Raw genomic sequence first — 13,754 nt, 5'->3', positions numbered from 1 at the left:
GTTGAAAGCAGCAGATTAGCACCCCGCTGGCCCTGGGCCACTTACTCCTCTAATGCTCTGGTCTGGCTCAATATGACCTGAGCATTATCCAAAACTCAGCAGCAGGCAACAACAGGCTATTAATAACCGGATGAATCAAACAAAATCATAACATAGTCTGTATTTCTCGAAATCTCTATGAATAAAAACGTTTCATTTTTGACATGGTCACAAGATAGACATTATGACATGATGGGTGATGAGTGTGTAAGAATGTGTTGTGTGTGCTTAGCTTTATGTTTGCAAATGTGAGAGTAGCAATCAGCTGAAATCCATAGAGCTTGAGTGGCAAAGTCACTGTATCAACTAATCAGCATGGTTTTAGCAAAGTTAACACAACACAAATCCCTACGGTATTCCTTACCTCCTGGTGTCACCAAAAAGCAACCATGGTCCTTAAAGCATTACTGCACAATATCCCAAATCTTCGTCGCAATCGAGGTGAAAAAGATTCCCTGATAACTGGATTCTCTTTGTAGCTACAATCCGACATTCGAGATTTACCACTCGGTACGGCGTGGGAAATCTTTGTAGCCTGTGTTCTCTCGTCTGGAGACAGAATCCTTTCCAAACCATTACAGAAGGGAATCCATGGAAAGACTTGTGACAAACAGTCAGGAGTGAAGTCTTTGTGACGTCTGTGGTGCCTCGTCCACAGAAGAGAAGGCTGGTAGTGTGCAAGTTTCTCTGGGTGGGGTAGCAAGACTCAAGGATTCTGTGTCACGCGCCTCTCCATTTCCTCATCAGGTAAACCAGGAGAACCAGCATTTCACCCGTTCTCTATTCCCAGAGTTTAAACAAAAACATGCACCCTTTATGGTAAAAGCAAACTGAAGGTGTCCACTGGCCGATGGGATGAAGTAGCCGGTCAGAGAAAAGGAACTTGCCAGTGGGGAGACAAGAAGGCCCCCCCCAAAAAATAGCTTGAATTTGATGCAGGTGCGAGCTGAGAGGCAGAAGGCTGGCCTTACCCGTCCGCTCCTGAGATGGACTCTGGGAGCTCTGAGGGACTCTCAACAATCCTCCCCGCTCACATGCATGTCCGGGTGGAGAGAGCACTTCATGTGCATGGCGCTAACTCCTTCAGACCATTCCGGCTCACGCTGCCCAAAGGCAAAGTGGCAGGCGGGGGGGAGGGGAGGAGAAGATGGGGGTGGTGGTGGTGGTGGTGGGGGGGTTGTATTATAGGAGTGTGTGAAAGAGTGAGCCTCTGAGTGAATTTGTGTGCATGGGAAAAAGTGTGTTCATGTGTGTGTAACCGTGTGCAAGTGAGCATGACAAAGAGGTAAAAAGGAGAAATGGGAGTAGGAGAGTGAGAGGGAGCCACTATGTGTAATGTGTGTGTGTAATATCTGTGTGTGTGTGCTGAGAACAGAAAGTGTGTGTGCGGTGGGGTAAGGATGCATGAGTGTGAACGCCGCTGAGTTGATCATCACGAGGCAAAAGAACCGGCTCGTGGAGGAGAAGGAGGAGGAGGAGGACTCCCAGCAGTTGGACAGCTACTGCAGGGCCAATCTATTCCATTTCATTGTAATCAAACTAATGTATACTGATGCAGACATACAGTAGACATGAACACGCACAATCCAGAGAGACAGGGCAGTCACGCAACAGGCTTTTATGTTTTACCCATGCCTTCCAGTCCATGCTTTTGTCTTAATGCTACTGGAGAATAAAAAACATTGCTGCTGGCGCTGAAAGTGGTTTGGAGCTTTCCCATCAAAGGGCCCAGTGCTGCACAGTGGTTGAAACTGCCATCACATTGGTACTGGGACTGACCTGTCTGGCCTACTTCAAAGTGTCTCCATAGTCTGTAGATACGGTCATACAGTGGGGCAAAAGCTATCTTGTTTTCAGCTCCTTTAAGGTTGTTTTGTATTTCGAGGAGTTCACCTGTGCTTTTGGACCATGAGCTACACTTCAGCATGTAAACCGCCTCTTTTATAACTTAACCTCAGTGTCAGTCGCAGTTCCAGACTCATAATTCTCCAAGACGGTACACTGGAAACCTTTCCAAGGCTTCCGTATGTTGTCAGGTTTTTAGAAACCTGTACTTATCCAGGAAGAGGTTTTGTTCAGCACAAATGCCCAATCCACCAACACTTGCTTTTCCTTCCTTCCTTTCTTTGACGAACCACATATCATGTAAGCAGAAAAAAAGACTTGCCGTACACTGTACAGTTTCACGCTTAATGGGTTGATCATTATGTTGAGTTTAGCTATTATTCCGCTGGTCAAATACAACCTGCAACCCACCTGTAGCACGTGTTGTCAGAGCAGGGATCGTGCACCCGTACAATGATGAAGACGTGTTGAAAATGAGAGCGAATGGCCTTCGGGGTGAAGGGGTGAGATCCGGGCTCCTGGAATACGATGGTCACGATGTCGTTCCCTATGTGGCGCTTCCTCAGCAACTAGTGATTGAAACACAACACAGTCTTAATGAGAGAAGTACGGCATTTGAATCTGAAGGCAAAGTCAGACCAGTGATATGGTGCAATCCATTTAATGACATGGGACTTCAAATTAAAATGAAGTAGAATGAAGGTTGGATGGTCATACAATGCAGTCCTCAAAATGGCTTTACATTTCCTGATTCACAACTAATGGTGTGCCACAAAGGCTGGGCTCTCTATCTTTACCTGTTGTTTGTTGTTGGGTGTGTAAGGCAGCAGAGTCGTCACATGGAACATGATCTCATAGTCTTTGTAAGTCGTGTACAGCGAGTGAGTACCCGTGGAATCCGCTGCAGGGAAAATAGCAAAACACTGTTGAGGCCCATTGCACAATTACTGCAATCCATCTCTTCCACGCGTGTATTGTGTGTGCGCTCTATGGTTCCTATGCAAGACAGGATGCAATTTCACTGTAGCCCAAACAGTTAGACAATAGCGAAGTGTGGATCGATGTCAGTCTGGATAAAATGACTGTCAAAACCACGCTCAATCAATTGTTCTGCTTAAACGCCGACCTGTAAGTGGAGCCCTTTCAGTTCTTTTGCGACATTAAACAATGGCCTGTGTCTAAATGTTTGAATATTTTTTATGCAATGTTTATTTGTGGACAACAAGGCCACAAACCAGGAATTACAAACTTTCCCATCCAATTACCAAATCTGTTTAAGTCAAGCCAGATTCCCCAAAGATCGATGCAGTAACACACATCTACGGAAGCATCAGTACTACTGAAGCACTACTGTAGTGGACATAATAGAAAGAAAAGATTATAAGAGAAAAGAGATAAAAAGTAAAGTGAAAGTGTCACAAGGACAAGCCTACAGTGGAAAATATTAGGTCCAGTGAAAAGAAGCATTTGATCTAAAGCAAGATAAAGGAGCAAAGTACTAAGAACTATAAAGTGTAGTGCAATATGAAACTAAAGTGAAACTAACTCACAGCCGGACTGCTGCTAGTAATAATAAGCTGAGGCTGTGGGCTAGGCCGCAAAAAAACACATTACATCTACAGTCATACATGAGAGCAGGCATCATCTCAGCTCCAATAATTGGCTGCTTTAGAGATGCACCACAACCTGGGGCACTGCTGAATACAGACAAAAGGTGTGTGTGTGTGTGTGTATGTAGAGGTGTGTTGGGAGTCGTTACTTTTGGTGTCCAGCTGGGCTCTGTACTTGGTGAAGCCCTTGAGGCGAACCTTCTCCCCCAACAGTTGGAGGAACTCTTCCAGGGCGGGACCAGGCATCTCGTTGTTGTACATCTCCTCCTCGGTGCTCTGGCCCGCTCGGCAATACATCACCCCCACCTTCACCTGAAAACTCAGCTGGGGGACAGCAACAAAAGCAGACACAATATTTCTTTAACAGATCGTGTCAGGACAGAGTACAATGTAGGATCTCACAAAAAAAAACACAAATTCCCTTCCTCTTCAAAGCTAGGCAAGCAATTATACATAACTGCAAACAAGTTCTGATTCTGTTAAATAATACGCTCTCATGCTTTATCTTCATACCCCTTGTTCATCCAGTTTCATCAGCTGCTCAGTGACTTTGGGTGTGTTGAGGGCCAGTCTGAGGCAGGACAGATCCAGCTCAGGGAGAACGTGCTCCAGTACCTCCTTGATGGGAATCCCCCGGGTGGTGCCGTGCTTCGAGGTGGAAGGCACGGCATCTTCCAGGACAGAACCTCGAAGAGTGGTCAGCTGAATGGTGGGAGAAGAGGAAGAATGCTTCTCAGGAATCTCATGGAGAATGTAGCTGATAGCAAAACATGGCGACCCAGACTGGAAGAAAAACTGATCCCATCCTCTTACCGTACCCTTAAAAGTTAAAGTGACATGAAACAACAAGATAATGATGCCTCAAGACCTTGGGTAAATAGAACGTGGAACTGAGGAAGAAGAGGTGGGAGGGCTTGTCCAAGTATTCAGTGTACACAGAGTCTGCATTGTGCTGGGCTCTGGGAGTGGACTCAATCACTCGGCTATCATAAGCAGCTGGAATGGACCGAGACTTTCTCTCCTACGAGCTTGAGGCTGTGCAGGGTCTGTGTTTACAATGGACCTGTGTTCCCCACGTTTATAAGGTAGGGAAGGGGGCGGGGGTCCCGTGGTCCTTCAGGCTGATGTGTGGGGGTTTTAATGGCATGCACCTGTCCTACTTCAATCCACAACAAACAGCCCCAGGCGAGTGCCTTCACCCTCTGTCTGGGAATGGACGTCCGTATAATAAACAGAACATTTAAAGCCAAAATCCCAAAACCAAACACAGAGGACAGGAGTCAACATTGCAACCAAATAGGATGTTCTATTTTTACTAAAACCTCCTCCACACAGTGGTTTGAGGTTGTTGGGCACTGACAGGCCTTGGAGGCTAAAAGATAAGTGCACTTCCTCAAGTTTCTTCTCACATTGCTGATATTGGGAGACAGCTGAAAAGTCCCAGGGCTGGCTGCATGATAAAAGACAAGGACTGAGACTGGTTTTACCTCGGGCCGGTCTTCCTAGTATGTAGCAGGCATAGTAGCATTTGAACTATTCACCTTCTTTAAACATATTAGATATTACAAGCGCAATTTTCTTGGCAGATTCCAATTTTCTTTCTTTCTAAAAGCTATAATTGACATAACTTACAATGTCAATGTTTTTTTTTTTTTTACTTTTCTTTAGTGGAAAATTAAATTGTATGTTAATAAATTACGAACATGATATGTGTGCGAGTCGGTGCAAATAATAATAGGCTGTATATTAAATTCTGTGGGCAGTTTCACTCCGCAGCATGAAGGATTGATGTGATGTGGTGGTGCTGAGGTTGAACTTGGGGTTGTAGGAAGGAGAGGATACTATGTCTGACCTCGCTGGTTCTGAAGATGACACGGTAGTTATACTGCTGGCCATGCTCCTTGTCCTCCTCCAGCTTCTCCCTGCGCAAGCTCACTGCCACTGGACCCAGCGCCTCGTCCATCCCAAAATAGTTCCAGTGATCTATGGTGGAGAAAGGGGCAGAGAAACAAGCACATTTTGTTTTTTATTAAAAAAAACATCTGTGGGGTGATATCAAATGTTATTTTAATGAGTAGATAATGAAAGCAGTTAAATGAGTCTTACCCCTAAGGTAAAAGAACTTCCTATAGTAGTAGGCTCCCAGGTCTACGTGCTCCACAATGTATTGTTTGCCCTTTTCGCTCAGCGTGCTGGGCCCTTCCTTTGGTCCCTCTAGCACTGCTACTCCAGCATTGGTGCAGTGCGTGCTCACAGATGTTTCGTACAAGTTTCCGTCCACACTCAGGGTCCCATCACCCACAAGCCCATGATACCCTGCCCCACCCATTCCCAATCTGCGCCTCCCATTGCCATCGGCTCCTATCTCGTTGCGGAAGCAGGGGCAACATAGCAGCATCTCATTGCTCTGTTCGTCCCCTGCGTCTAGACCAGGACTGTCCCTGGAACTGAGGTCTTCCTGGCTGCCACTCGGGGAGCTGTAAGGCAGGCTGTGCGTGGACGAGAGGGTGGAGGTAGCTGAGGCGACGGCAGCAGCAGACGCCCCCGTGGTGGTGTTTTTCCTCTTGCCTGCAATCTGGCGCAACTGTGTCACTTCGTTGAGGTCGAACAGCATGCTTTGAACATCATAGTGGGCAAAGCTTTTCTGACACACCCAGGGCTTGAAAGACGGGCCCATGTCCTCTGTACGGCTGTCCTCTACATCAGACCCCGCTCTGGGGGAGTCCGACTCACCCCGCACGTTCCGAAGTTTACGGAATATGGACTCGCCCCCTGTCTCAGATTTAGTTCGTCTCTTTGGGGGCTTGTCTCTGGCTTTCGGAGGTTGGCTGTCAACGGCATCCTCCGGAAGGTCGATGCTGCCCTGCTTGGGCCCAACATTCAGCATGTCCTCTAGTTTCTCAGGAGCAGGGCTTCGCTGGTCGACTTTGTCCCCTTGATAGGCCCTAAGCATTTCAAAGAAGCCCTCTCCAGACGCTCCATGCTGATCTATTGAGGAGGTGCTACCATATTCACGATGAAGCGGGGACCATTTAGCTCCCGATGCTGGACCCCAGTCCTCTCCACTGTCCCCACTGCCTTCCATCTCACTGATGGTCATGTCACTGTTGCTACGCTGACGGATGCGTTTCTGTCGTGGGTTTCTATGCGCAGCGGCCCTGTAGTCTCCTGCGGCTAGGTAGCAGGTGTCCGGGCTGTAGTTGTTGGCCTGGGCTCGATTCCTCAAAGTATTGTGAATATTACGCAACATCGAGGAGTCCTGAGGGCTCATCATAGAGCCTAACTTTACGTGACTTTTTCCAGCAGGGGGCACACCAGCGTTCTCGGGCTCTGTAGCTGACTGCCACACAACCCCTGCAATGTCTTTCCTCGGGGGCCAGTCAGCCACCCGAGCCCGAACACCCATTTTAGGCACTCCTGTGCTCACAGTGGGGTGGACGTTGTCTGCGCGGGTTGGCACAGTCCCTCCGTTGGCCATACGGAGGTGGCGCGTGTAAAACTCGTCAGTGGCGGGGATGGAACCCCCGACTGTGCGCTCCATGGGTGGATGCTTCAGGCCGGTGATGACACCAGTGCAAAAAGGCTAAAGGCACTTAGCAGGGAGACATGGCTGCATCTGGGATGGGATGCTGCTCCCTGACTTCATGAGCAGGTTGATTGTCTGGATCAGGGACAAGCACGCCTCTTCAGCATTCACACCTGCATTCCGCTTTCTCAACTGTGTCGATGCTGCCACCGCATTTGTGTTACTCCAACTACCCTGAAAAGAAAAGAAAAATCAGTTAGTACTTACAGTAGGGGTCTGGTGAGAAGATAATCACAAACAGATCACTCACATATAGAAGATTGGAAATAAGAGGAGCTGGGTAGCAGGTCCTAAATGAATAAGTTGTTGAAATAAGATTCTTTGTATTGGAAAACCAGAGGACTTCACACTGATTGGCTGTGATCAATGCCCCGTTACACTGTCTTGACACAGGTACAATGTTAATTACAATCTCACTTCTTAAGCCAAGCAATACCTCCATTGTTAACTTCTCAATAACATAGTGGTTTCAGGGCATCTACCTAAAGGTATTCTAGTTGCTGTCTTCATACAAGAGGGCATCTTTTAATTTCCTATGAAAATGTGTGAGGAAATCTTTATATGCAAATGCACTAGATACATAAGGTATCTACAGAACAGAAAGTCAATGTTTTCTTCCCCTCTGAATCCTTTTTAAGAGCCAATGATGAGTCACTGACATGTTCAATTTTAGATAAGGGAGCCTACTTTTCAAACCAATTTCAGAAAACGCATCAAGGGAAAACATGAAAACATGAAAACTTCTAAATGAGTTCAACAATATGTGTCATTTTCTTCTTGAAATTAAAATGATGCCCTAATCAGTTCATTTATCCACACAGAGTGGTGAAGACAATTTAGTTGCTGATTTAATAAACCTGTGCAGGAGAAAAATCTTCTCATCCGTCATATCATCCTTTAGTCACTGACCCTTGGCTTGTAACTTGTCTGACATCTCTTTGCTTGCCCCTTTGAGTGGCTAACATTAGTGAATTGTGATGCAGGGTTGCAGTTTGCGAGATCAAATATCCTAAGCTGCACATCAAAAAGCAAAAAGGGCCCTTTGAAAGTGGGTGATGATCCTCTGCCTGACAAATGAGGCCAATTTAGCAGTGAGACACTGGGAGAGATTAAGGCTCCGCTCTCAGTCAGCACTGCCCGGCTGTGGCTGTGATCACATTAGCCACAGACCTACAGCACAGCCACCTTCACACATCATCCCAACATGCTAACGAAGGCAAAAAATACAAACAATACTAACACAAAAAATTCATCCATCTATATATATATATATATATATATATATATATAAATCCTTCTCTATCTGTCCAACTATATATTCTTATTTTATTTATTTTTGTATTTACTCATCCAATGACATTGGGCACAGTCAACGGAGAGCTGGATGGGTCAAATGTTCCCTAGACAATGCAGTTTATTTGATAACATCATTTTACAAGTCAGGAAAAAAGAGCAAGTGTAAAATCCCAAGGCTTGAGAGATGATTCGGTTTTCAGCCTGAGGCAAAGCATCCCCAGTCAGCCTTTCTTCTTCAAAACATAGAAGAATGTTTTCTGACAACAAAACTCTGAACCTGTGCATAACCCCCCCCCCCCCCCCCTCCCCCTTCTGTTCATCCAATATCAAGCAAAAGCAGGCAGAGTAATAAAAATCTGCTCCTACCTATATCATTTTTATGACTCTTTTTTTTTTTTAAACAAATATAAAGCAGTTGGAAACAGGGCCCCCCTGCAAGGAATTCATTTCTAAGGGTTTCACGTGGAGCCTAGCAGTCTGATAATAAGCCGATCAGAGCAGAGACCATCAAATGAAATGGACAGGGCAATATTCAGATTCAAAACCAGGATGTGACAGCTTTACTGTTACATGACATGAAATCTTAAGCCAGAAGAAATTCAGATCAGATGAAAGAAAAATATCGCCACTCTGATCTTTCATCTGTCACAAAAGGAAGGTTCTCAACTATACGCTCCCTAATGAGTTGGCACCAATTCTACAGCAGATTAATAAAAACTCATCCATGCCCTACTAACACTCTCGTTTCTCTGACATGAATAAGAGTGAAAATAGTCCGGAAATGTACGTTGGACTGAGTGCAGGTCCAGTCCCAACGTGTTGGGCCTCATTCCCTCGCTGCCTAGCGTCACACAGACGAGAAGCCACACACAGAGACACACACACACACACACACACAAGAAAACATGCTGCTAATCTCTTGCTGAAGGACACGCAGACAGATGACTGGTTTCATGGTCGTGTCAGATTAAAAGGAATGAGTGAGAGCACGTCTTATGGAAGTTTGTGTGACTGAGAGAGAGACAGCCTGAAAGAGCGACGAGTCAACTTCGATTTCTTAGCCATTTTTTAATGCTTTTTAAATGCTGAATTATTCATTTCCAAGAAACTTAGAGCACATCTCGAGTAAACACAAGATTATAAGTGATGCTTTTGTACTACTCTTTACTTTCTTTTTAAGCGTTGACTCAGGAATTCTTTGGCCCTGGACCCTCCAACATAATGCAATCCCCCATCATCTGCAGAATTAAACAGTTTTTTTGTGCACAACTCTGTGGGGCATGTCCAGACAGCCTGAGCCTGTTGACTGACTTCCTGTCATTTGACCTACCAGCTGGTCCATCAGGCTTGAGGCGAGATGAGCAAAGTGGTGATACAGATGCAGATGAGCGGCTGGTGATGTCACAGCACAGCCCCGAGGTGCTACAATTCGTTGTTCCAGTTGTCGGGACGAGTCTAGACAGAGCACTGTGCTCTGGTAATATGTAACATGCTCCCGTAAAGTCTGCATGTATAACAGATGAGTCAGACAGTGGGTTTTTCACACATGCTACATGTAACCACAAGACAGGCAGCAGTCAGTCAACAGAACTGCACTGTGATGAATCATGACCATGAGTCTTTCAAATATGACTCGCAAAAAATCAGAGCAACTTAAGCAAAGGCCTGAGTCATCCTCTAGACGCAGCATGGGGTGCTAGACACTCTGAATGCCAGCGCCGCCTGGAAGGGGGTCTCTGTTGCTGAGCTGGCTTGGCTTGCTGGTGTCCCTGAGAGAAAGGACAGCATGCTGGAGTTGAGAGACTCCTCGTCCTGGGTCTCCAAACAGAGAGGGAATGAAGTTTCCCAGTGGACTGGGCAAGTGTTTCCAAAGCCGAGACAAAGGAGCCAAAGGATTGCCCTACAAGCTTGTAATTACTGCGTGCTTGAATGGGGCTAAGGGGCTGTTTGGCTGACACCATTGGCTTTCAAACAGGCACCCTACCATTTAGCCCATTGGCTCACCCTGTCCCCTAATCTTCCGCTGCTCTAAGGGCTGACTGGGCTGTTGGGCAGCAGGCACAAAGGTCCCTCTGTCCTGGGCAAGGCTGGGGCCCCATTCCAACATAGTGAAGTCTTTGAAAATTGCCTGGCACGGGGACCTCACTGTGGCTGTGTATATGGAGCCTGCCAGGAAAACCAAATGAATTAGATGCAAGGGGAACAGGAGAAATACAAATGAAGCAAACACTGAACAAAAAAAAATTCAAAACAAAAGGGAAGCATCAAAGAACTAGAGGGATAAACGTGTGATGAGCACAGGGAGACAGTGGTCAGATAAACAGCAAGAAGTCTCGCAACAAAAAAGCAGAAAATGATCCCTGTTGTGTTTGTATGAGGGTGACTCACTCCCGCATAACACGTGAACTGACAGCTGACTGAGATGTGGGGAAGTGACAGTGGGAAAAAAACCTGACGAGAGCTACTGACTGGAGCCAGCTGACCTCGTCCACAGTAAGCTTTCCCACAAGGTTGTGCACCAGCCAGACAGAGAAATTACACTTCAAAAGAGAGAAAATCGGCAGCAAAAATTAAACCACCGACTCCTACACAACATCATTTCCTGTCAAGGAGCGTTTGGAGGAGTGAAGGGGGGAAACTGAGGTCTCTACTTATCCACCGAGGTGTAGCCTTACCACAGCCGCCTATAAGGCACAACAGATGCACAGGAAGTAACAAAGTATCTCCACCAGTCCGCTGTCGCCCATCTGCATAGCTCTCCTTTTCTGTTCGCTCCCCCATCCCCTCGCTTCCCTATATGTGCATCTGGCTGCAAACCAAGCACAAACCTGCCCGTGTGATTGAGCAAACCTGAGAACCCGACACCCTCGGAGAAAAACAGGCAGGCCCGCTGGCAGACAAACGACCCTAGCATCATCCAACCACAAGTCGACATCCTGGAATTCCACCAATTTCAGTGGAGGAAGCGGTGAACGTCCGCGTGAGGGAAGAAACAGAAGTGGGGCATGTTTGGGCAAATTCTTAGAGAGAAATGCAACACTGACTGTCACTGTGATCGCCAGTTATTAAACACTTTAAAGTCTGCCATCACTTTACAACTACGGTCTTCTGTCTTTGCAGCCAAGACGCACTGAGGGCTTTGATTTATGAAACACCAGCTCCGGACGAAGTGGAACGCCACGACAAAAATGAGAACGGAACCCGACCGATTGTTCAATCGACCACACACCCAACGCAAACTCTGCGTGTAGTTGTAGCACTTCAAAAACCGGTGGCAGTGTATCAACATTCATCATCGCCATTGTTCTGTGATGTGCTACTGCTCTGCTCCGTCTCCGGGCCCCTCGCTATCACCGCCGCACAGTTCAGTGAGTAATGGGCATAGCGAACCACTGGCAAAGTGAATTTCACTCACTGCCTTACACGAGAAGACAGCTCTGGAGGAACGCCAGGATATATTCATTGCGATTATCTCCAGCAGGGTGTCCTCGATCCTTCCTCTCTTCTTATCCACCAAGTAATCCGCCGGGGTTTCACGTTTTACGTGGGCCAGACAGCAGGATAAATAGACACTTGAAACTCTTGACATAGTTTATAGTTAGAAATGGTAAACCCGGTCTTGTTTCCAAAGTCATTATCAGGGTGGGCCAGGACTTTGACAATGAAAGCCTTTGTCCAACTCCGAGAGGGTCATTTACTTCTAAATAAAAGCTAATTGCACTGCTAACAGCTTAGGTGGTCTGCTTGTCCACAGTAAAGAAAGATCACAACTTCTTATACTTTAATCTATCAGCTGCCCCGTCAAAACAAAAGGAAAAAAAAAAAAAAAAGTCAGGCTCGTATTCAGTTGATTTAAGTATATCAACAGAAACTTTACAACTTTATGGTCCATAAATACGTGAATCTACAGAGACCGAGCCAGAGTTGCTTTAGCGTCTCACATTTGATGTGGTTTTATAGCTAACTTGTCTTTATTGAGGGGGTTCAGATTTAAGCTCGTCAGCTTTTTAAAATCTGTGCATTATAAAAGAGCAGTGGAGAGGAAGCAGTGTGCCGCTGCCTGAAGAGGAATGTAAAACATTCTAATGAGGTGGCTGCCTGGCTGCTGCAGCAGTCGGGAGCTGAGGTTTAGAGTGGAAGTCTGCTCTAGGCTGCACTCTCTTCTCCTGCCCTCTCTGACCGACTCCGAACCTGGGATTCCATTAGACAGACGGCGAGCTCCTGGTGCACATGGACAGGTTCAGGTAAAGACAAAGGCTCTCACACACACACACATGCATGACAAAGCAATACCCCGACAACAAACCGGCGAATGCTAGGGAAACTACAAAAACACAAACCCCTCGATTTGGCCAATGAGATTACACTCGTGGGACAAAAGCGATTTCTGAATATGACAATCCAAACTGTTATTTTTTTTCTGCAAACATCAAAAGGCGTCACATTTCTGTCCCCTGCCAGCTCATAGAGGAGCTATTTCAACAATACGCATCTCAAACTAAGATGAGCCTTGGAAACTGCATGTTTAAAATGTAAGTAATTGTCTCTGTGTAGTTCAATCAGTGCTGCCCAGAACAAAAGCATGTGTGTGTGTGTGTGTGTGTGTGTGTGTGTGTGTGTGTGTGTGTGTGTGTCTGTGTGTGTGTGTGTGTACCTGTAACAGCACTCTGGTATAAATGGGTCAAACACCTGTTGATTATTAACAGGTTCACTGGTCAGCAATGAACATGTGTTAGGAGTGTGTAAGTAGCTTCATAAAGACGACTGTAGTAAACCTTTGCCAGGACTGTTTCCATTGTGCCAAAAACTGATGAATAAAGCCCAAAGTTCACAAGGTCAACTGGCATTCTGACAACACTCACATTCACATGGTAAAACACTGGTGTTTGGGGCTTTTGCTACTGGGATGCGTGCTGCAAATAAGCGTCTGCTCTAAACAATACCTGCATCAGATAGCTGTGTTCAGTCTGTTTATCTATATTGTATCTGTCCCTATCAAATAAACCATAAATAAATATTGAAAACCCAGAAAGCCCATACCATTTATTTGCTGCTTCATTCACAAAGGCTGAAACAACTCCAATTCCCAGACAACTGGTACAAACACTATGAGGAAGGCTGTTTAATTGTTTAAGCATTTATGTGGGGATGTAGTCATCTGAGTTCTGCTTGCAAATTTCTTACAAAACACAGAAAAACCTTTATATGACAGCTCCACCTCAACCCTTCTCTGCATGGAAAACACTCCCGTTTCCCACACAGGCACACAGCCCAAACAGCGCTCTGGTTCCCCCAGATGAAAAAGAACTGTGATTTATATGGGAATCCGTCCGTGTGACTTCTGAGAGAGAAGCCTTTGGATATCAAAACTAACCCCA

At 46.1% G+C, this 13,754-nt stretch overlaps 1 protein-coding gene across 1 annotated transcript in view; it reads right to left on the bottom strand.

Moving 5' to 3' along the window:
• LOC311015575 (signal-induced proliferation-associated 1-like protein 1) overlaps window positions 1-13,754 on the bottom strand; it is a 31,571-nt gene that overhangs the window by 9,938 nt on the left and 7,879 nt on the right. The window contains exons 2-7 of the mRNA XM_084012916.1: window positions 5,601-7,254; window positions 5,347-5,477; window positions 4,008-4,196; window positions 3,644-3,818; window positions 2,682-2,785; window positions 2,296-2,453 (exon numbers count right to left, since the gene is read on the bottom strand). Of these exons, the coding sequence (XP_083869042.1) occupies window positions 2,296-2,453; window positions 2,682-2,785; window positions 3,644-3,818; window positions 4,008-4,196; window positions 5,347-5,477; window positions 5,601-7,035 (2,192 nt within the window). The 5' untranslated portion in view covers window positions 7,036-7,254. The remainder of the gene's footprint in view (window positions 1-2,295; window positions 2,454-2,681; window positions 2,786-3,643; window positions 3,819-4,007; window positions 4,197-5,346; window positions 5,478-5,600; window positions 7,255-13,754) is intronic.

The sequence above is a fragment of the Eutrigla gurnardus genome (assembly GCF_963514095.1).
Source record: "Eutrigla gurnardus genome assembly, chromosome: 7".
Classification (NCBI taxonomy): Eukaryota; Metazoa; Chordata; class Actinopteri; order Perciformes; family Triglidae; genus Eutrigla; species Eutrigla gurnardus.
The sequence above is the reverse complement of the archived record's forward strand: the minus strand, read 5'-3'. Positions and strand labels throughout refer to the sequence as shown.